Source organism: Mytilus californianus, unplaced genomic scaffold (genome assembly GCF_021869535.1).
Source record: "Mytilus californianus isolate M0D057914Y unplaced genomic scaffold, xbMytCali1.0.p SCAF_3, whole genome shotgun sequence".
NCBI lineage: Eukaryota > Metazoa > Mollusca > Bivalvia > Mytilida > Mytilidae > Mytilus > Mytilus californianus.
Genome location: NW_026262679.1, coordinates 23,255,573 through 23,280,133, shown reverse-complemented (window position 1 = coordinate 23,280,133; position 24,561 = coordinate 23,255,573). Strand labels below are relative to the sequence as shown.

General features: G+C 33.0%; 1 protein-coding gene and 1 long non-coding RNA gene across 6 annotated transcripts in view; both read left to right on the top strand.

The window, feature by feature from the left end:
* Positions 1-22,895, top strand: part of LOC127734145 (uncharacterized) — a 33,026-nt gene extending 10,131 nt beyond the window's left edge. For 4 of the 5 annotated variants that reach the window (XM_052243847.1, XM_052243846.1, XM_052243845.1 and 1 more), the window contains 7 exons: positions 2,358-3,041; positions 5,661-5,738; positions 6,291-7,025; positions 8,233-8,283; positions 9,831-9,881; positions 20,509-20,610; positions 21,403-22,895. In XM_052243847.1, the coding sequence (XP_052099807.1) occupies positions 2,358-3,041; positions 5,661-5,738; positions 6,291-7,025; positions 8,233-8,283; positions 9,831-9,881; positions 20,509-20,610; positions 21,403-21,641 (1,940 nt within the window). In that variant the 3' untranslated portion in view covers positions 21,642-22,895. The remainder of the gene's footprint in view (positions 1-2,357; positions 3,042-5,660; positions 5,739-6,290; positions 7,026-8,232; positions 8,284-9,830; positions 9,882-20,508; positions 20,611-21,402) is intronic. The other variant, XM_052243848.1, reaches the window with a different exon arrangement.
* Positions 10,855-13,050, top strand: LOC127734176 (uncharacterized). The gene is made up of 2 exons (XR_007997459.1): positions 10,855-11,134; positions 11,716-13,050. It is a non-coding gene; the product is annotated as an uncharacterized LOC127734176 (long non-coding RNA).
* Positions 22,896-24,561: the final 1,666 nt, after the last annotated feature.

Below are 24,561 nucleotides of genomic sequence, written 5' to 3'. Positions count from 1 at the left end.
TAAAATTCAAGAGTCTATCCTAAATTGAGGTAAATTATGTGGCCTTCCAATAACCGTTTCGATTCCTAACATCACTGAAGAGACATTAATTGTCAAAATCCGGATATGGTGTACAAAAAATCTTTGCACCTTTGTTTGCGGTATACCATCTTCGCCGCAAGTTTATTGTTTTTTTTTTGGTATTAAATTTATAGTTAAGATCCATTTATTACACATTGTGATCCGTTTATTTGGCAATCGCCAATGGCAGTCAGCAGGATTTAAGAACAAGAGCCAAAATTTACTTGTCCATGAGTTTGAATTAAAAATTGAGGATTAGTATACTTATTTAACATTTCCAGAAAACAAGGGGTTATTTTTAGTAGTACTTTACTTCCGATAGTTAGTATATCGCTACAACATGTACAAGACTTTAAACATTTGTTGAAAATTGGCATTTAGAAAGGTGATACATGTAGAATTCAGGATATACCTGGTTTCTATGAAGTTAAACTTAAGGTAAAATATTTAGGAAGCTGTAAAAATTGCAAAATTTGGTTGAATAGATAGGGAATTTGAATTGGTGGTCTGACACCTGCCTTAAATGATGAATTCTACTTTTTTTTGTGTTATTACCTTTCATTTTGAAACTATAATAGATGGAGAGAAACTTTAAATGCAAAAAATGGTCCACATGCCGATGGCAAGATCGACAATTTGTAGCAATTTGCATTTATTGCCTATTATCATGAAAATTATAATAGATAGAAAGAAGTTGAATAGCAATAAAGAAGTAAGCGTAATAGTTGAATTTATCAGTCAGCTCATTTATAATTGGAGTTCTTGTCTTAAATGCAATTTATACTAATTTTTTGTGTTATGGTCTATTATGTTGAAACTATAATCAATAGAGAGAAACTTTAATTTGCAAAAATGATCCACAAGGCAAGATCTATAACTAAGAAAATATTGCTGAAATCAGTGGTAATCACTTTATAGGAGTAACTGCCCTTAAATGACAATTTTTACCATTTTTGAAAAAAAATTTGCCTCTTACCTTGAAAAAAGTATAACAGAAACATGTAGATAAAAACTTTAAAGGCAAAATTGATCAGTAAGACAATGTCTGCAAATAGGTTAGCATAAATAAAATTCTCAGTTGTCTTCTTGTACATGTACGTCATTTGTACATGTAGGAGTTATAGCCCTTGAATTACGATTTTTACCCTTTCTGTGTTTTGGGCAAACAAAACAGAAGGTAAAAGAGAAACTGTAAACAGAAAAAATGATCAACAATACAATATCAACAAAAAAGAGATTTCATCATGAATTATATTGTATAAAAATAAGAAGATGTCCATGATGTGGTATATGATGGCCAATGAAATGATTCTCCACCAGAGACGCAATGACCTACAATGTAGAGGTTAACAATTATAGGTCACTGTATGACCTTCAAATTATAGTCTACAATGTTCCATTGTTGAAGATCCACATAGACTAGGTGTGTGACACAAGCTCTTTAGAGCCTTTAATTTCACTTTTCACACTTCAATTTGAATTCCACTTTTAGTTATACTTGTTGTGACATGTGAGTCAATATACATGTAGGTTGAAAGAGCATTAGCTGTCAAGTTTTATTTCATATTCACTGATTTGACTCAAGTTCTAATATATTTGATTTATGAACTGTATATACAAAATTACAAAAAGTCCAAAAGAAACAAATGACAATGCATGGCTAAATATAATGTATCAGTAATCATGTGTAATTTAGACTAGATGCCATCTAATTACCATCAAGATGACCTCTGAAGAATGCAAATGGTCTAGCTAAATCTTATAATTGACTTAAGATTAACAATTTTTACATAAATAGAAATAGAAATTTATATACACAAACAAGAGCCTGCGATTTAGAAATTTATAGACACAAACAAGAGCCTGCAATCGCATAATGTTAATTTTTCTAGGTCTGTTTGATTTCTTGTCATAGATAAGAAATATGTACCGGTAAATACCGGTAATCGTTTTTACCTGTATGAAAATATATTTTAGGGGTCGGAGCAGTCAACAAAATTGTTCTTCCTGTTGGCTTTCTTGTTTCAATCTCAATGTTCTTTTGTTTTTTAATAACTAAACATGCTTTATAGAACATGCTTAGCCCATCTTCAGCTAAGGTTCAAATTGAAGGTTGCATGAATATAGTTTTGAAATGAGGTGTATTATAGACTTGAAAGCCAATTACAATAGGATTTTTTTAGTTTATTTGACAATTTTGAACCAAACTGACTGCTAATTATTATTATTAGTAAAAGTACTTTTTAAGAAAGAGTTTTGAATACTTTTGACTACTAATCTTTTGACCTTTTATTTAGATGGTTCAGCTGAAATAAGGACTTTGTCCTCTAATAGCCTCTTCTTGTCAACTGGATGTCTGAACAAAGGGTTTATGGAAGTAAAAGAGGTTGTTAAGTGGCTGACATCTGTTTTGTATGAAAAAGCCCACAACAGTATTCCAGATGGAATTAAAAATGACGTTTATTTTTTGGTAAAGAATGATGAAAATGTTGAAAGACGCAAAAATGGAGTCAGAAGTAGATTTCCTGATGACTGTAAAGGATATGATTACTCCACTGGATCAACGTCAAAAAATTTCTTTATTACTAACCCAGAAGGCAGGCTTAAGGTGGTATTTAAAAAAGGTGATAAGTTCTGCTATAAAAAGGTAGTCAAAGGGAAAAAAATATACTATCCACATGAGACCCAGCCATCTTCAGACAATGTAATAGAATTGTTTAGATATTATACCACGTTAAAGAAGGATTCATCATGCAAGAGACGGGTGTCATGGTTGGGAGGACATGAAAATCATATTGCCCTAGTGGAGTATTCCGGAAAATTTCCTGGATTAGTGCCACATGGAAATTCTAAAGATACAGATTCTATTCAAACACGTGCCAATGTTATGTCTGAGATGTCAGATATGTTTCAAGATACTCTCAGTCCCAGCATGAGGAAACAAGTATATGACAAGAAGCACAATGGCAACAAAAGTTGGGGTAATTATTTCTATTTTTATTGTTTTTAAGGTTCATAATTTTCAATTTGAACAAACTACTTTTTTCAGTTTCTTTTTGAAACAATTTAGGTTTTGGCAAGAAACTTACAATAAAACAATTTATTTTTGAAATGATATTGATTTTTAATATTATTGAAAAAGATAGTTATTTTTTTATAAAGACAAGTAAAAAAACTGATCGTCCTTGGAATAAAACCCATACACGCACACAGGAGATGAATCGCCAGTGCCTTATAATTGTTATAAAATGTTATGACATGTGGGGCAATATAGGTTAAGCTTATGTCTTCCTAGGATGTGAGGTGAAAGGTCAGTAGATTAAAGCTGGTAGGCAATCTGCAGCTCAAGTCACTACATTTAATCTTGACTAAATATAGTCTAAATTGCAGATCTTAAGATATTTGTTTAATTTCAAGGTCAAAGATTCAAGTATACATACATTATTTAAGCCTCTTAGGTATTGGACTATAGGTATAGGTATATTCATTTGTGATCTGCAAGCTCAAGGGGGGGGGGGGGGGGGGGTACTTCTAAACTTAATTGATAGGGGGTGCCACTGGTGTTCTGTTACCCCACCCTTTTCATATGATTTAGATTTTAAAAATGGATACCTTTTCATTTATTGCATGGGTAAAAATGTAACCTTTTTCCATTTTGGTTGGGTATCGTGTGGTGTGTTGGAAAAGTGGAATACCACAGTGTCAAAAGAGGGACAATTTGTGGATAAAAACACAGCCGGGAACACCAAGAAAGATGACAGACGAAGAAGAATTAACAAATAATGGGAACTTTATTGACCTTATCATATATTTCTGATAGTTCCCCCACCTATTTACATATTTTCAAGCTGGAAAATGTGACATATTCCAGCAGCACGTCCTATCACCTTGCATATAGGAAGTGGCCACCCTGAGTTTGCAAGTAGATAGATATATCTGCTTAAGAATCAATCAATTTATCAAAAAAAAACTAGATAAATGGTTGGTGCCTTTTACTAGATAATGATATTTTTGTCCTTTTTACACTGAGATAATTGTTTGAATTTTTGTCATACATGTATATAAGCTTATTGAGCCAGTTTGGAAAAAGGGCTAACCTATGTCAATATTTGATTTTGATTTTTGGTGTTTTAACCAAGGCTTCCAAAACGGTCATATATTCCGGACATTTGTATAATGTCCGGTAAAAGTCCACCTTTAAGCACCCCTTTTGGGCTATTTTGTGACGGCCAGTTTTAATTGGTGGAGAAAGCTGGAGCGCCCGGAGAAAACTACCGACCTTCGATAGGAAAACTGGCAATCCTAGTCAATTATGATTGGAGTCGAGTGCACCTGCATGAGCGGGGTTCGAACTCATAACCTCAGTGTTGACTGGCTAGTGATTACAGTAGTAACTACTTAGACCACTCGGCTACCGAGGCCCCAATTATATCAATATAACGGTACTATAAACAACTGTCATGCAAATTGGAGGTTTAGCTACATGAAGCTGTAAATCCAGGTTTAACCCATCATTTTCTTAGGAAAAGCCTGTACCAGGTAAAAAATATGACAGTTGTTTCTCATTGGTTCTGTAGGTTGATACAGTCAAACATATGATTTTGTCAGGCTTTATGGACCCCCCTCCCCCTTTTAGAATTTACTTTGGAGTTAAGTATTTTTGTTATTTCTTTTTTAGTATGTTTTTTAAACTGATGTCTATAGGTTAAAAGAAGGATTTTGTTATTTATAACTTGTTGTTAAACATTGTGACATGTGAGTCAATATAGGTTAATCTAAATAATGTCATCAAAGGATGAGAGGTGAAAGGTCAAATCTGAACATTAATTTAGGATAGACTCTTGACTCCTCAAAATTCAAGAGTCTATCCTACATTGAGGTAAATTATGTGGCCTTCCAATAACCGTTTTGATTCCTAACATCACTGAAGAGACATTAATTGTCGAAATCTGGATATGGTGTACAAAAAATCTTTGCACCTTTGTTTGCGGTATACCATCTTCGCCGCAAGTTTATTGTTTTTTTTTGGTATTAAATTTATAGTTAAGATCCATTTATTACACATTGTGATCCGTTTATTTGGCAATCGCCAATGGCAGTCAGCAGGATTTAAGAACATTTGTTGTTCGACCTGTTAGTCAAATGGGTTTTGTTAAAATATACTTTTTCACTTTTTTGGTCTTTTGGAAAATGCATCAGAGGTTTATATTGTCTTGGATAATTTTGAAAAAAATCAGTGCCCAACAACTATTTTTAAACTGCTAAAGTATAGCTGAAATGTAATGAAATTGCAGATCTTAAAAACATTTTTATTTTTCAAGGTCAGAGATCTTATATGTCTTATAAAGGCTTATATGTATATGTACATAGAGGACTTTGGAATTAATGTACTTTCCCGTAAATTTCCTATGTCTCAATGCTGATGTTATTACTTAGTATATAAGAACTGATTGTTCGATGGCGTTGTTTGCGCCGATTGACCTCAAGTCAACCTGTGTAACTCATATATAAAAAGCAACTTGAGATGCAAGTAAAAAGATAAAGTTTTGTGATGCACTTCCATAAACATTTTATGCACTTACTGATAATGTTTATTGCAGAAAAAAATGTGACCAAACAGACTCCTACTTCAACAAAATTGACAGATTTACAAACAACATCAGCCCCTTCTACTTCAGGTATGTGAAAATTATTTACAGCCTCATTTTGATATTGCACTTCTTATTATATTACTGTCAAATCTGTATATAAAGGTCACCAAGGTTAACTTCTACATCATTTGGTCTCTGGTGAAAAGTTGTCTCTATGGCAATCATACCACATCTTATTATTGTTATATTATAAGAGAGTTGACCTCTGAAATGAGGTTCAAAATGCATAGTTATTACTACAGTGGGACAAGAAGTAGGTGACCTGACAAAATAGATTTTCACTTAAAAGAGGTGACCTTTAAAGTCTGTTTGACTGTACCTAAATATTGTCTTAGTTAATACATGTACCAAATAATACTATACATCCGTCAAACAAAAACAATAGAATTAGATAGGTGTTTCTAAGACTAGTTAGGCAGTTAACCAAATTTTGATGCCTGGACATACCAAGGTTATATATTTATGATGAGTATGGAAATATTCACATACTTAATTTACAAAATACCTTGAATGCTCAAATACTAACAGAAATGATTAAATATAGATTTTTGATAACTAATCTATTCATTCCTTATTTAGATTGTTCAACTGTAATGAGGACTTTGTCCCCTAATATCCACTCCTTGTCAAATGGATGTCTGAACAAAGGGTTTTTGGAAGCAGAAGAGATTATCAAGAAGCTGACATCTTTTTTGTATGCAAAAGCCCACAACAGTATTCCAGATGGAATTAAAAATGACGTTTATTTTGTGGTAAAGAACGATAAAAATGTCGAAAGACGTAAAAAGGGAGCCATTAGTAATTTTTCTGATGACTGTGGAGTATACAACTGCTTCAGAGGATCAACTTCGAAAAGTTACCTTGTTACTAACCCAGAAGGCAGGCTTAAGGCGATACATAAAAAAGGTGATCAGTTCTGCTATGCAAAGCAAGTCAAAGGAAAAAAAATATACTATCCACTTGATACTCAGCCATTGTCAGACAATATTATTGAACTATTTAGACACTATAGCACATTGAAGAAGGATTCATCATACAAGAGACGGGTGTCATGGTTAGGAGGACATGAAAATCATATTGCCCTAGTAGAGTATTCTGGAGAATTTCCTGGATTAGTACCACATGGAAATTCTAAAAATGATAAAAAATATGTTCGAACACCTGCCAGTGTAATGTCTGAGATGTCGGATCTGCTACATCAAGATAAACCTTCGGATGTATACAACAAGCTGACACTAAAACATAACAAATTGAGTGGACTCATCAGTAGGAAACAAATATATGACAAGAAGCACAAGGACAAAAAGAGGCAGTGTAAGGTCTATTTGATAACTCACACATAATATAATTAAAAAAAAAAAAAACTGTGGTTTTATGTATTTGTTTACTTCAAATTTATCCTACAGAAATAAGAAGATGTGGTACTGCAATGAGATAACAATCCACTCGAGACCAAATCACATAGATGTTATCAGCTATAGGTCACTGTACAGCAATGAGAACTGAACAAACCCATTCAGTATAGTAAGAAACTGATAAAGTTTGAAATAATTCAAAGAGAAAACCAATGACCTAATTTATGTATGAATTATATAACAGACTGCAACCAACAACAACCTCTGAATTACGGGCTCCTGACTTTAGACAGGCACATACAAAATATGGTGGGGTTAAACATGTGTGCTATCTCTAAGCCCTCCCCTAGCCTAGAACAGTGGTGGAACAACAGTACAACATAGGAGAAAACTGTTAAAATCAGTTGGAAAGGGCTTGATTTTTCAGAAAAAAAAAGAAAAAAAAACTGACAAAAAGACAAAACACAATGTATTGATCCAAGAGTTTTCACAGTTACTGAAAACTAATTCATAACTTTACCTTGAATAAAAAATTAATCAATACATATCCAATGGAGTAAGTGTGAAGATGTCATATTAAACAGTCAGAGAAAAACATGATATAGTGCAATGCCAAAATATAGGTAATGACAGGATGTAGGACCATAAGCAGACATATTTAGTGATGTTGAAATTTATTAAAAACAAAATGTTAGTACTGATAAAGATCTCATTACTTTGTTAAATTGATAACCTATAGAATAAGTTTATTCAAAGGATCGTTAAGTTAACATGGAATAGACCTGATCTAATTAAATGCTCTATAGAAGACTTTCAAATTTGTTCATTTTCCCGTACATTTCCTATGTTACAATACTTATGTTATTATGTCGCAGGAAGAATAGATTGTTCATTGATGTCATTTACATCGATTGACCTCATATCAACCAGTGTATCTCATTCATTAAAAACAACTTGAGATTGGTTCTAAGACTACACATACAGCCAAACTTCCAAATATGAGGAATTTAGAAAAGTGGTTACGAAATTCTTGACTTAATAATATTTCAATTATTTGAATTGTTGCATAACGTTTTGTAAAGAATTTCCATTGATATTTGTCACAAATGTTGAGTTCAACTGGTGACAGAGATAATAATTCTATATACATATACCTTACATTTTAGTCAAACTAAAGACAAAAAGTGACGTACTGAAAGAACAAAGTTCCATACCAGGTGAGTAAAGTAATATACAACTCATCTGACTGTTGCTTTGTCATGGCATGCAGGTTATACCTGGTGAGTATAGGAATATACAACTCATCTGACTGTTGTTTGTCATGACATGCAGGTTATACCAGGTGAGTATAGTAATATACAATTCATCTGACTTGTTTGTCATGGCATGAAGGTTATACCAGGTGAGTATAGTAATATACAAATTATCTGACTGTTGTTTGTCATGGCATGCAGGTTATACCAGGTTAGTACAATAATAAAGAACTTATCTGACTATTGCTTTGTCATGGAATGCAGGTTATACCAGGTGAGTATAGGAATATACAACTCATCTGACTGTTGTTTGTCATGGCATGCAGGTTATACCAGGTGAGTATAGTAATATACAACTCATCTGACTTGTTTGTCATGGCATGAAGGTTATACCAGGTGAGTATAGTAATATACAAATTATCTGACTGTTGTTTGTCATGGCATGCAGGTTATACCAGGTTAGTACAATAATAAAGAACTTATCTGACTGTTGCTTTGTCATGGCATGCAGGTTATACCAGGTGAGTATAGGAATATACAACTCATCGGACTGGTGTTTGTCATGGCATGCAGGTTATACCAATGAGTATAGGAATATACAACTCATCTGACTGTTGTTTGTCATGGCATGCAGGTTATACCAGGTGAGTACAATAATAAAGAACATATCTGACTGTTGTTTGTCATGGCATGCAGGTTATACCAGGTGAGTACAATAATATACAACTCATCTGACTGTTGCTTTGTCATGGCATGAAGGTTATACCAGGTGAGTATACATGTAGTAATATACAACTCATCTGACTGTTGTTTGTCATGGCATGCAGGTTAGCACTTGTAATGTTCAGTGTCTTCATTTTTTGTTAATGTTGTACCTCAATATAAGGTTACCTTTGAAAATTTGAGAAAAGTCAATAACTTAAAGTTTTAACCAAATTTGTTGGAAATAATTTATGAAATATTTTTTGAAAAATCTTTACTCTGCTATTTATTTGATGTAAACAGAATCAATTCTCGATTCCTACCAGATTATATTGATGTATCTTCTCTTCTGAAGCTGTAACTACAAACATTTCCACAATTTAAAGCAAAAAACATAGTGAAAAGATCTTCAATTTGATACAATATCAAGCCAGTATTGCATAACAAGTTAAAGGACACAGGCTCCTTGGAATATGTGCTAAATTATCTGTTTGCTTGGGCAAATAATGTGTTAGAATGAGAATTTCTACAAAAAACATTTTACCAGCATATCAATTGTTGTAACCAAAAACCAATATCTGATCAAAACATGTGTCAGAATTGGTTTAAAAAAAAACATGTTAAACAAACATTGTCACTTTATTCGTTGATAAACTGCAAATGTGGACTTCTGATGTTTTTCAGTAAGTGGCTAAAAAAAATCCTGACCAACCTAATTGGTCCTTATAACCTATAATATTTAGATAAGAAACATATACACACTATTTTTTTACCTTATACTATTTTTAGTTTATTAATTTTTATTGTAGAAAATTCAGATACATCTGATGAAGTTTCATCTGCAGTTTATCATATTATAGGTTTGTAACTAACTTAGTAAACTAATTCAATCACAAAATAACTTTGAAAGCCCATAAGTTCTGAATATATTACTTTCTGACAAATATGTAAACTGTTATTTAGACATTAACACTTCTGGAGCATATATCTAGTACACATCATAATGTTTGAAGACCTATTGGAGTACCCTATCATACACAAAGAGTAAGTCAATTTGACCTTTTTACATCTATGACCACCCTTGGGCCAGGGTGCAGATTTTGGAGTATTGCAGCCTGTTATATTTGACCTATATTTTTCACATTATTGACTTCATAAGAAACTTACAATTGTATAACTTGGTTTTTCCGATATTAATTTCTAACAGAATGAAGGTCACTCTAACCCATAGTTTAGGCTTCAGTGACCTATTTACATGTATGTTATTCAAGTTAAAATTTTGAGTCTTGATCTCAGATAGAGGGATAATGATTTTTTAAAGGCAGTGCTTTAATGCCTTTCTAGTTGCCGTGTTAATCTTTCTTTCCGCGATATCCAACTTATCTACGTGGGGAGTCATTAGGCTCCCAAGTAGATCCGGAAAATGTTGATTCTCTCCTCTTCTTATTGTGATATAAAATGTTTTTTGTTTCATTTCATTTACATTGGGAAATAGAGAAACGATCATTGTGTTTTGTTAGTTTTAAAAACTTTTGATATATTTGTATTTTGCATTATAAGCAGTCAACCGATTGACAAACTAGAATTATTTGAATTCCGTGTGGAAAGAGGTCGGGTTAATTTCGAGTGTTATCTGCAATCTAGATGTTTATAAATCATTTCAGTCGTTGATATAATAATTAAAGGTCGACTGAACATGAATTATATTATACAATTTAAGGCGCATTTCTGTTTATGCACGTGAACCCATCTAACGTTATTGATTGTTATTTCGCAGTTATATAAAGTAGCAAATTATCGTTCCTGAATAGGTGGCGCCGTGGTAGCCGATCCTGTTCTTAATTTTCCGGTTTCTGCACTGTGCAACTATACAGTTGCATTTTTAATTAACGATGCCAAGTACTTGTTGTTGTGTACCTGGATGTCATTTAAGAGGAGGACATGCATTTCCAAATGACTTAAAAAGAAGGAAAAGTTGGATCAACGCCATGGCCCATTCGCAGATTGGACGAGAACACGATGAAATCGTGGAGTCCATCTCAATCAGCTGTTCAGCCTGTTGTTTGCAAGGCACATTTTACTGAAAAAGACTACGTGCAGGAAACTATTCATGGTAAAACTCTATTTTCTTTTTAAAATATATAGTTATATATGTAATCGCCATGCGAATAAACCAAAGTCTGTTTACAACTGCAATTATCGTTTTAGATAAAAGGGGGTGGTTAATTCAAGACGTCATAATTTTTTGGATTACGATGCAATGTGATCTGTTTGAGATTTTTTGGTGCTTGCTACAATTATAATGATTTCTTACAAGAGGTATATCATACTGAGAATTATTTTAGCAGTAATTATGCTAATGTTATAATGACAGGAATGCATAAGCTATGCCTCATAGACTTTCTTGAAAAATATCAATGACAATGTTAACAGGAACAAAACAATGACATGCTCTCATCTATATTATAGTTATTTAGGTACAAACAATGTATGTTTGTTGCATAAGTCTCTCATTGTTTGTCCTTTGGATTTACATAACATACATTTTGATGTACATTGAATCAGGCTAACATAGTTTTATCCAGATTGTAATGAATAAATCTAGTTAATATTTTGCCAGGTAGTACAAAGTATGCATTGCTAATGGAAGTTCATTTAATTATAAAAAAACTAATGTTTTATAACCTTTTTCAGGGCGCAAACCCACCATGCAGAGACTTAATTCTACTGCCATTCCCAGCCTATTTTCCTGGACCAAGCAAGAGACTGAATCGTCCGCAAAAAGAAAAATCAGGGCAGGTTCCTGTGAAAACAAAAGAACTAAGTTTCAAGTTTTATTAAATCAGGAAAATCAATACAAAGTATAATGATGTCTTCCCCCACATTAACATGATATTACATCAGATAGATAAATATATATTATGTATGACAAAATATCAAATCAAGGTTAAAACTAAACTTGATGAATATTGTAGTAGAAATCTAGAGGAAAGTTTTGATTGTAAAGTTGGTTTTCCTGAAGAAGTCATTCATACTGCAGACAGGATTTATGACTGTCCACCACAAACTGCCGAGCTAATGTTGAGCTTCACAGATGGAATTACGCAAACACCATCAATGCCTATATATTCAGCAGAGAATTTTGAAATGAAGACACGTGACACAGCCATGCATTTTTATACCTGTTTAGAGTTGTATACTACAATTTTATTTGTTTTGACCACACTTGGTCCAGCAGCACATTGTTTGAGATACATATATTTTCAAATTGATAGGGTGTCATTTGAAAATCAGTTTTTTTATGACTTTGATGAAATTGAGGCATTATACAACCAACTTTGAACTGTTCAGATTCTAGATTGAAACTAGTGTTAAGAATGTTGTGTAAACATGGATTGTTTTTATTTTTAAACAGTGGCGTGAGGCTAACACTTGGCCATTTAGTGGTTAAGTCAGGTATTTTTCGCCATCCAACTTCAAATTAAAGTTTCCTACAACTTGGATTATTATTGACAGCACAGAATATCCCGTGATAAAACCTAAAGCTCCTAGAGCTCAGGCAACCTTTTCATCATATAAAAACAGAAACACTGAAAATACTCGTACATGTATGTTCGACACCTGGTGGTTTAGTCATCTATGTCTCTAATGCATATGTTGGTTGTACCAGTGACTGTGAAATAGTTGAAAGATGTAGAATAGTTCAATTATGTGATCCAGGTGACAGTGTGATGGCAGACAAAGGTTTAAATGTGCAAGATTTGTTTGCTCACTTTTTTCAAAAAAAGAAACAGAATTAGTTCCAAAACTCATATACGGGATAGAAAAGTCTCCAATTAACACGTGCACATAGAGCTAATTATTGGACTTGGCAAAACATACAAAATTCTAATAAATCCTATGAATGGAACTGAAACAAAACTTTCATCTGAAATAACATTTAGTTGTTTTATGTTGTGTAATTTTAGAACTTGTATTGTGCCAACATGACATGGCCAAAGGATGCATAAATAAAAGTGACGCAATGAAGTTTGTTCTGATATATACATGTATTTATTTACAATTACATGCACATGTAAATTGTAATGCATATAAAAATAAGGAGATGTGGTATGATATTCAGTGAGTTTATCGAACCAAAGTGCATAAGAAATGGGTTAAGCAGTTACAGGTGTTACTGTCACCGTACAATCTCCAACAATGAGAAAAACTTGTACCGTGTAAAAAATTTCAGAGAAAATTTACAACTAAGCTTTGTTGTCTCACCTTGACTTTGGTGAATTTTTTATATCTGTTGATGTAAATATAAAAAAGAAGATGTGGTATGATTGCCAATGAGACAACTCTCCACAAGAGACCAAACGACACAGAAATTAACAGCTATAGGTCACAGTACGGCCTTCAACAATGAGCAAAGCACATACTGCACAGTGAGCTATAAAAGTCCCGAAATGACAATGTAAAACAATTCAAACAAGAAAACTAACGGCCTAATTATGTACAAAAAATGAACGAATAACAAATATGCAACACATAAACAAACCACAACCACTGAATTACAGGCTCCTGACTTGGGATAGGCACATACATGTACATACAGAATGTGGCGGGGTTAAACATGTTAGCGGGATCCCAACCCACCCCCTAACCTGGAACAGTGGTGTAACAGTACAATATAAGAACGAACTATAATCATGATAATAATCAGTTGAAAGAGGCTTAACTCATCAGATGGATAAATACAAATACAAGTGGACGTGGCCGGGTAGTTGTACATCCAAACAACAAAAAGACACTAAGTACAGATCTGAGAGTACTCGCATTTACTGACAGCTAGTTCAAAGCCACTAACAACTGATAAAAAAATCTTGCATCTAAGACTAAATTATCAATCCGTAAGCTCCCTTTAGAATTTTATAAATTTTAGATTTTACATTTCTGAGTTATGGGGTTTTATTCATTAACAAAGGGGGGATTTTCCAGTTTTTGGACAACTCAAAAATGCTTTAAGCAGTTCGCATGAAACTTTGGTGAATTATTTATAGCTATTGATGTAATCTCCCTATTGATTTTCATAAATTTCAAATATGACATTGAGAAGAAATTGAACTTCATTTGTTTATAGTCTGGCAACAGATTTATTAAGTATTGCGCAACAGCACAGTGTATTGCACAACAGCAAGAAATCTTTAATTGAATATAAATTCAATTCATATAACCAATTTCAAGTTCTTTGACTACATTTATTCAGAAACTTTAATATGTCAAATATTTAATTACAATCCAAATTCAGACCTGTATCAAGCTTGAATATTGTGTCCATTTTTGCCCCAACTGTTCAGTGTTGGACCTCTGCGGGTGTATCCAGCTGCGCTCAGCGAATCAGTTTATTTCTTAATTAAGAACTCCTTTTTGTCGAGCCTGCGACTTTTGTCGCAGAAAGCTTGACATAGGGATAGTGATCCGTTGGCAGTGTTAGCTAACTTCTTAAAAGCTTTATATTTTAGAAGGTGGAAGGTCTGGATGCTTCATACTTTGTATATGGATGCCTCATGTTACGAAATTTCCGTCAGTCACATGTCCAATGTCCTTGACCTCATTTTCATGGTTCAGTGACTACTTGAAAAAAAAGTTAAGATTTTTTGTAATGTTAAATTCTCTCTTATTATAAGTAATAGGATAACTATATTTGGTATGTGCGTACCTTGCAAGGTCCTCATGCCCGTCAGACAGTTTTCACTTGACCTCGACCTCATTTCATGGATCAGTGAACAAGGTTAAGTATTGGTGGTCAAGTCCATATCTCAGATACTATAAGCAATAGGTCTAGTATATGCAGTGTATGGAAGGACTGTAAGGTGTACATGTCCAACTGGCAGGTGTCATCTGACCTTGACCTCATTTTCATGGTTCAGTGGTTATAGTTAAGTTTTTGTGTTTTGGTCTGTTTTTTTTTATACTGTATGCAATAGGTCTAATATATTTGGTGTATGGAATGATTGTAAGGTGTTCATGTCTAGCTGGCAGGTGTCATCTGACCTTGACCTCATTTTCAAGGTTCAGTGGTCAAAGTTAAGTTTTTGAGTTTTGGTCTTTTTTCTAATACTATATGCAATAGTTCAACTATATTTGGTGTATGGAAATATTTTATGATCTATTTGTCAGTCACGCAGGTTTTTTTTTACCTTGACCTCATTTTCAAGGTTCATTGCTCAGTTTTAAGTTTTTGTGTTTTGGTCTGTTTTTCTTAAACTATAAGCAATAGGTCAACTATATTTGTTGTATGGAAGAATTGTTAGCTGTACATGCCTGCCTAGCATGGTTCATCTGACCTTGACCTTGACCTCATTTTCTTAGTTCATTGGTCAATGTTTAGTTTACTTGGTTAATGTTAAGTTTATGTGACAGTTGTAATAAAGCTTTATATTTAGGACTATCAACATAATATCAATGATTAGTAAAGAAGGCGAGACATTTCAGCTTGTGCACTCTTGTTTCATTCATAAATTACTTTATACTTGGAAATATAATTTTGCTTGGAGTTATAGTTTCTAAAAAAAGTATTGTCATTGAAAGAGTTGACATGTTGCAATGTACATTTATTCTACATAGTTCTATGGTACCAAATCAAAAGTTTATATAAAAGAAAGAAGTCAAAGGTTTCCCATCATAGTTTAGTTACATACATTTTTTTTGTACCTGAGGTCGTTGAATATAGATCATTATATAAATAAGGAGATGTGTTATGATTGCCAATGAAACAACTATCATCCATACATTGTACTTACCAGTAACAAACCACATTTGCAAAGTTGAATAAAATACAGTTGATAACATTTATTTATTACTAAAAAGAAAATGCCAAACTATTTTAAACAGTATTTGACTATTAACATAGATAAAAAAGGTACAAACTGGACATAATGCACTAGTTCATAAACAAGTGAGAACAATCGCCTTCATATAGTGCTCAGAATATGACATTCATAAAACTTGTTCAATATCATTAGAGAACTCTAAATCTTAAATACTGAAAGCCACCTCTGATAAGTACAATGTACTTTGCAAGAATATGATATAACTGGACTAAAAATACACACAACCTGTAATTAACTGCCTTTACAGCGCTTTCGCGCTTTGATTTATAAAAGGGCATGCATGGTTATTGATTTTTTTTCAATAGGGGGCCAGCAAGGTCACTAAATTTGATTGATAAGAGTACCAATATTAAATGGCAGGTACCCAACATTTTAGAAATGTATATGTCCGGCAAGGTCTTATTTTGGTTTGACTAATTAATAATTGTCACATCCAAACTAAAAACCTAAAAGTACAAATAAAATCCTCTAAGTTAAATAAAACATTTTTCTGCTAACTGTATATTTTGGACACTGACGTGACGTGCTGAACATGGGATTTGAGCTCAAATTACAAAAACACCCCCCATTCATAAACTGAATTTCTTGTGAAAATCACGACCAATATTTATTTTTCATTGCCAAATCATAACCCATTTATATATTTATCAGTTATCACTGTGATAACTGAGAAATATGTAAATGGGTTATGATTTTGCCATGAAATATAAATATTGGTCGTGATTTTCATATACAATTTTTGACTTCTTAATTTGATTTAAAAGATAAAACAGCAAATATCAAATTGAAAGATGAAAATTACTGACCAATTGACATTTTACCTTGGTGAAATTGTAACAACATTGATGTATTTGACATATCAAAAAAAGGACCTGTTCCAGTGGCATGTCTGTGTAAACCTTATCTTACCTTCTATTCCAGTGGCATGTCTGTGTAAACCTTATCTTACCTTCTATTCCAGTGGCATGTCTGTGTAAACCTTATCTTACCTTCTATTCCAGTGGCATGTCTGTGTAAACCTTATCTTACCTCCTATTCCAGTGGCATGTCTGTGTAAACCTTATCTTATCTCCTATTCCATACGCATGTCTGTGTAAACCTCATCTTACCTCCTATTCCAGTGGCATGTCTGTGTAAACCTTATCTTACCTCCTATTCCAGTGGCATGTCTGTGTAAACCTTATCTTACCTCCTATTCCAGTGGCATGTCTGTGTAATCCTTATCTTACCTCCTATTCCAGTGGCATGTCTGTGTAAACCTTATCTTACCTCCTATTCCAGTGGCATGTCTGTGTAAACCTTATCTTACCTCCTATTCCAGTGGCATGTCTGTGTAAACCTTATCTTACCTCCTATTCCAGTGTCATGTCTGTAAACCTTATCTTACCTCCTATTTCAGTGGCATGTCTGTGTAAACCTTATCTTACCTCCTATTCCAGTGTCATGTCTGTAAACCTTATCTTACCTCCTATTCCAGTGGCATGTCTGTGTAAACCTTATCTTACCTCCTATTCCAGTGTCATGTCTGTAAACCTTATCTTACCTCCTATTCCAGTGGCATGTCTGTGTAAACCTTATCTTACCTCCTATTCATTTCTAGGAATATTATTGGTTAAAAGTGACTGCATGGAGACCATGTATATTTAATATGGGGTTACCTGTTGGTGACCTTCTGCTGTTGTCTGTTCTATGGTCGGGTTGTTGTCTCTTTGACACATTCCCCATTTCCATTCTCAATTTTGTTTAATAGGCATGGTTGATTTTAATGCACAGTTAGTAAGGGTGTTACACATCCTTTATAAAAACAACATGGTGTTGAAGAAAAATCTGAAACATTTTGCCTAGACAACAGATGAAGACATTGATGATGAACGATTGAAAAAATGCAGAAAACACATTAAAAGCTAACAAGTTGTTATTGTTGACATTTGTTTTTTTATAGACCAATGGAATTAGGTTCTTCATATTGAAGACTTGATCACTTTGATAGGCTACTAGGCACATGTTAAGATAGTCAGTAAGATAAATTCGTAACACAGTGTGCTGGTGACCTAATACAATATATATGGGGTCAGTAAATTCTATATGGGGTTCGAGCTCGATCTCACCTCATATGGAGTTATATATATATCGTATTAGGTCATTAAGTCACTAACACATTGTGTTACTTATAAGAAAAGATCCCCTTGTGCTTAATAAGTCTGGAATAAACAATATGATAAATGGAAATGGACCATGGTGTCCATAACACCTTAGACATTGGAAACAAGTGCAATATTGTGTTAGGAAAGGCCTGAAATAGATGACAAGTGTGGTCCCTCTATTTTAGGCTAGCACAGACATTTAATTTCACACACTGTTTTAGACAGCCAAAAAATAATAAGAATGTTGTATCAACCAGTATATGAACACAACATGCAATTAACATCTGTTTACATCAATAATTGATCTACCGACTTTTGTCAAATCTGCAGTGGTCAGAAAAGTCTTAATACTAGCTTGCCCAAGTTTGTAAACAGATAGAATAATCTGTCAAGGCAGTGGTCAGAAAATTCTTAATACTTGTTTGCCAGGATTTGAAAATGGATAGAATAATCAGTCAAGGCATTGGTCAGAAAAGTCTTCATACTTGTTTGCCAAGGTTTGTAAACGGATAGAATAATCTAGTCAAGGCAGTGGTCAGAAAAGTCTTCATACTTGTTTGCCGGGGTTTGTAAACGGATAGAATAATCTGTCAAGGCAGTGGTTAGAAAAGTCTCAATGCTTGTTAACAGATAGTATAATCTGTCAAGGCAGTGGTCAGAAAAAGTCTCAATGCTTGTTTGCCAGGGTTTGTAAATGGATAGAATAATCTGTCAAGGCAGTGGTCAGAAAAGTCTCAATGCTTGTTTGCCAGGGTTTGTAAACAGATAGTATAATCTGTCAAGGCAGTGGTCAGAAAAGTCTCAATGCTTGTTTGCCAGGGTTTGTAAACAGATTTTATAATCTGTCAAGGCAGTGGTCAGAAAAATCTCAATTTTTGTTTGTCAGGGTTTGTAAACAGATTGTATAAACTGTCAAGGCAGTGGTCAGAAAAGTCTTAATACTTGTTTGCCAGGATTTGTAAACAGATAGAATATTCTGTCAAGGCAGTGGTCAGAAAAGTCTTAATACTTGTTTGCCAGGATTTGTAAATGGATAGAATAATCTGTCAAGGCAGTGGTCAGAAAAGTCTTCAAACTTTTTTGTCAAGGTTTGTAAACAGATAGAATACTCTAGTCAAGGCAGTGGTCAGAAAAGTCTTCATACTTGTTTGCCAGGGTTTGTAAACGGATAGAATAATCTGTCATGGCAGTGATCAGAAAAGTCTTGATACTTGTATTCCAAGGTTTGTAAACAGATAGAATAATCTGTCAAGGCAGTGGTCAGAAAAGTCTTGATACTTTTTTGTCAAGGTTTGTAAACAGATAGAATACTCTAGTCAAGGCAGTGGTCAGAAATGTCTCAATACTTGTTTGCCAGGGTTTGTAAACAGATAGTATAATCTGTCAAGGCAGTGGTCAGAAAAGTCTCAATACTTGTTTGCCAGGGTTTGTAAACGGATAGTATAATCTGTCAAGGCAGTGGTCAGAAAAGTCTCAATGCTTGTTTGCCAGGGTTTGTAAACAGATAGAATAATCTGTCAAGGCAGTGGTTAGAAAAGACTCAATGCTTGTTTGCCAGGGTTTGTAAACAGATAGTATAATCTGTCAAGGCAGTGGTCAGAAAAGTCTTAATACATGTTTGCCAGGGTTTGTAAACAGATAGAATAATCTGTCAAGGCAGTGGTCAGAAAAGTCTCAATGCTTGTTTGCCAGGGTTTGTAAACGGATAGTACAAATGTATAATCTGTCAAGGCAGTGGTCAGAAAGTCTCAATGCTTGTTTGCCAGGGTTTGTAAATGGATAGAATAATCTGTAAAGCTAGTGGTCAGAAAAGTCTCAATGCTTGTTTGCCTGGGTTTGTAAACGGATAGAATAATCCGTCAAAGCAGTGGTTAAAAAAGTCTCAATGCTTGTTTGCCAGGATTTGTAAACAGATAGAATAATCTGTCAAGGCAGTGGTTAGAAAAGTCTCAATACTTGTTTGCCAGGGTTTGTAAACAGATAGTATAATCTGTCACGGCAGTGGTCAGAAAAGTCTCAATGCTTGTTTGCCAGGGTTTGTAAACGGATAGTATAATCTGTCAAGGCAGTGGTCAGAAAAGTCTCAATACTTGTTTGCAAGGGTTTGTAAACGGATAGAATAATCTTGCAAGGCAGTGGTCAGAAAAGTCTCAATACTTGTTTGCCAGGGTTTGTAAACGGATAGTATAATCTGTCAAGGCAGTGGTCAGAAAAGTCTCAATACTTGTTTGCCAGGGTTTGTAAACAGATAGAATAATCTGTCAAGTTAGTAATCCACCTATGAACATTTCATATAGTTATAATAATGTTGTTATTTATGATATTTATTAAAGTTACATTGTAATATTAGAAGACAGATTTGTAAAAGCAACTTTGCTTGTTCCTGAATCCTAGATATTTATTTCATGTGTATTATAATATTATATGATGATTTATCTGAATAAATATTGTTTAAACTATTGCAGAAGATAATTTCACAAAACAGAATACTCGTACTACTTCAGAAAAGACACCTCAAAGATTTGGTCAGACTAATTTACAAACAGCATCAGCTCCTTCTATTTCAGGTATTTAAATATTGTTTATTCTGATATTGTCTTTTTATATTGTGTTAATTGACAATTGTCAAAGTTACTAAATGATGTTATAGCTACAGATAGGTATTTCTTGGACAACTTATACCATACAAATCATTATTCATATGTTACATACATATATTTAACATGTCTAACGTTATTTAAAGGAAACTCTCTGTACACATCACTGTAAATAGAGAAGTGAATTTGAAGTATATAAATTATTCATTTCACTCAACATGGTAATTAAAACTGCAAATTTAATTCCATTATCTATCGTCATATACATATAAATATTTTCTAACATATAAACATTTAGCTTCATGCATCCAAATATTGGTACAGTTTCTGTGTGCTTTCATGGAGGTTCCTTTTAAGGTTAACAGTTGTTTTTTTACTCACAATCATGTATTGAATATTTTACAAAGAAGAAAAAGATTGTTCTGCTTTGGTAAAACATGTAAAAACTTCTTTTAAGGCATGAACAACATAGCATTTTACTGTGATTTAAACCTTTATAGGGATATAGGCATCAATTATATAGACATACAACTATTGGAAAGCATATATAAAATCCAGCATGTATTATGTATGCTACAGTATTTTATTTTCTGTTTGACATTGCATTGTTTTTCCAGTGAGAATAAACATACAAACATCTATTGAAATGCCACTTTTATGTACATTTTGTAACACAAATCAGCACAGCTTTTTCAGAAATATATTTTTGCACTTGTTCTTCTGTTTAAACTTATAAATAAGAAACAACTTTTTATTTTGCAGAGTCAGTATTAGAAGTTGAAAAGGAAAAGCTTGAAATTGAAAGAGAAAAGCTGGCTTTAGAAAAAGAAAAAATTGCCATGAAAAGAGAAAAGCTGCAAATGGAAAAAGAAAAGATGAAAATGAAAAAAAGAAGCCTTGAATTATTTGAGGAATATGTAACTTTAAAAAAAGTCAAATTTACAAATGCTGTTTCCGAGGCATGTGAAGTATCTCCAGTAATTGTGACATGTAATTATTAGGCAATACATACAAGAAGAGAAAAGGAAGAATAGACTTTAAATTTATGAATTATATCTACTGACCATAGATGAAAATGATGAATATAATGATTGGTTTAAAAATAAAACACTGCCACATAAAAGCTCTTTTAACTGTTTGCATGGAAATGTATGTTTCAATGGATTTGTAAAAGTTGAAGCCTTTGGCCAAAAAATTGTGAAACAAGAAAATTCAAAGGAATTGGATAATTCTGGATTTCTCATTATGCAAAATGTCATTAAAATAGACAAAAATTCTAAATGATTATTAACTAAGTGATTTTAATGGGATAAAATATAATGTGATCTGTTTTGTATTTTGAAAAATGAAAATTTGTGATTTAAAAATCTTTTCCACTCAAACAACAAAACCAATTTCAACCAAAATTGGTCTGAATGATCCTAAGACTGTTTATCATAACTTTTGGTTGATTGGTTTTGGTCATGGCTGTCATGGATAAAAATAGAACATGTGTAAAATGGAAATTTTGGATATCATAAGAGTCATAATTGATAGGGAGAATTGGAGGGACAAAAATGATCAAAATGAAAATCTACCTATTCTCCTTTAACATCAAATTTATCAAGAGTTTTTCCCCCTATTATGAAAATTTCTGACAAAATAAGATTTTCCCGCCATTTTCTAAGCAAAAATGGTCATGACTACATGATCTACAACATACAATTATATTGCATTATTCTTTTACATAGGATGTTATTAGAACACATACTTACAGCATATGTTTTAATGTACAATTGTATCAATCTTAGTTGAGATCAATCAGTTGAATCTGTATTTGTTCTTCAATTAAACAATTTTTCAAAAAAATTTTGGATGATACATTTTAACAATCTTAGTTGAGTACAACCAGTCGAATCTGTATTTTTTCTTTTCAAGCAATTTTTAGATATAATACACTGTTTCTTAGTGTTTTAGCATTGGCAGGATCATTATAAGGTACAGAATAATTGTCTCCATTGTCAATGACCAAATCATCTGTTAAGTCTGGTAGAGGTAGTTAGTCATCTTTACCTGATACCTCTGTTGTGCAGTTTGTTCCAGGTGTAAATAGAAATCATCCTCTCAAGTTTTGATATGCAAACGCTTCAAATAAAAAATAAGAAATTTTGCACTTTCATGGATTAAAGAAGTTTTTACTCCATACCTAATTATACCCCACTCTAGGAGTGAGGGCTATATTGCAATCACCTAATGTCTCTCTCTCTTTATTCAAATTTTGTTTTTTGTCTCCCTTTTCTCAGAGTGATTTAACATACTTTACTATATTGTTGAATCACCAAATCAGTATCTGATTGTGTGATATACTTGCAGTTTAAGTGATAGGCTTTTTTTTAATAGATATGCAAAATGTGTTCACTTTAGTCTTTTACTTGAAAATTAACTATATTTCAAATGCATGTTTATATTGAAATGTATTCATGATTTTATTCCATTGAATTTTCTACAGAGATTCAACTTGTGGTTATAACTAGTATATATATTATTATTTGGATGTTTTGTAATAAATGAATAGTAAATAAACATCTGGTATGAGAACCAAAAAACAAATTACAAATAAATCATTGTGATAAAAATGAAAAAAATATTTATGTTTTGATTTTATTGTGGAATTATCATCACATAATCCACTTCTGTGTTCAAGAACCTCTTGTAACTGCTTGTTTAAAATTATGGAAATGTGGTAAGATTGCCAAATAGACAACTATCTACCAGAGACCAAAGGAAGAGGATATAAGCAACTAAAAGTCACAAACAATGAGCAAAACCAATACTGTATAGTCAGCTATAAAAGGCCCAGGTATAACAAAATGTGAAATAAATCAAAAGTGAAAACCAAGCTTGATTTATAATAAAACAATAAATAAAAAAACATATGACCGACAACAATCAATGACAACCACTGATTTACAGGCTTCCTACAAAAAAACAATCTAAGACAAATAACTAATAAATAGATCATGTTTTCCCAGACCTCAATGTCAATCAGTTTATATAGAACAAAGGACAAATATTGCTTTTAGTATCCAAGATACAGACTTTACCAAGAAACTTGGGCTTTATCACTGATCTATGAAAGGGGTCGAGGTCAGCTGAACACTGTCTGACAGACATGTAGACCTTGCAAGGATCAAATTTACCAAATAAGGTTATCCTATTACTTTTAACAAGTGAGTATTTCACATGAAAAAAAAGTCTCTGAACCATGAAAATGAGATGAAGTCAAGGACAATGATACACAGAAACTTCATAACACAAGGCATTTGCATACAGGGTATGAAGCATCCTACCTTCTGAAATATAAAGCTTTATATACAAATAGTTAATGCTGATGATGCTGCCGCCGACAGATTGTAATCCCTATGTCACATTCTGCAACTTTCATCTCGGGCCAGACAAAAATGACTTAGGCAAGTGGAGTTCTTGAAAATATTGAAGGAAATCAAAATCTTGTGGACATGCACATCTTCATTATATATTTCAATTGATCTACAAGATAAAAAGGTTACACCTTGTAAGCTGGTAGAAAAGGATATAGATAGACACCATATTCCTGAAATTTGAAGGGAAAAACTTACAAGGGCATGGGCAGCTTTTCAAGCACTTTAATTTCAGAGTGTCACTCAAATATTTTAATTCAGAAGATGTCTTATCATAAAGTGGATGACAAAAATTTCTTAAATCTTTAAAATCGGAGCCAAGAATCCTAGCAGATTGTAAATACTGATGACAGTATTCCTCTTGTAGTGGTCATTTATCTTCTTAAAGCTTTGAATTAGGTAATAGTTTGTGTTTTCTTCTTAAGTTTAGCTGATGTTGCAACAGATAATGTAATAGTTATCTACAAATAGAGTTCTTCTTCAATAGAATGTTCAAAACAAG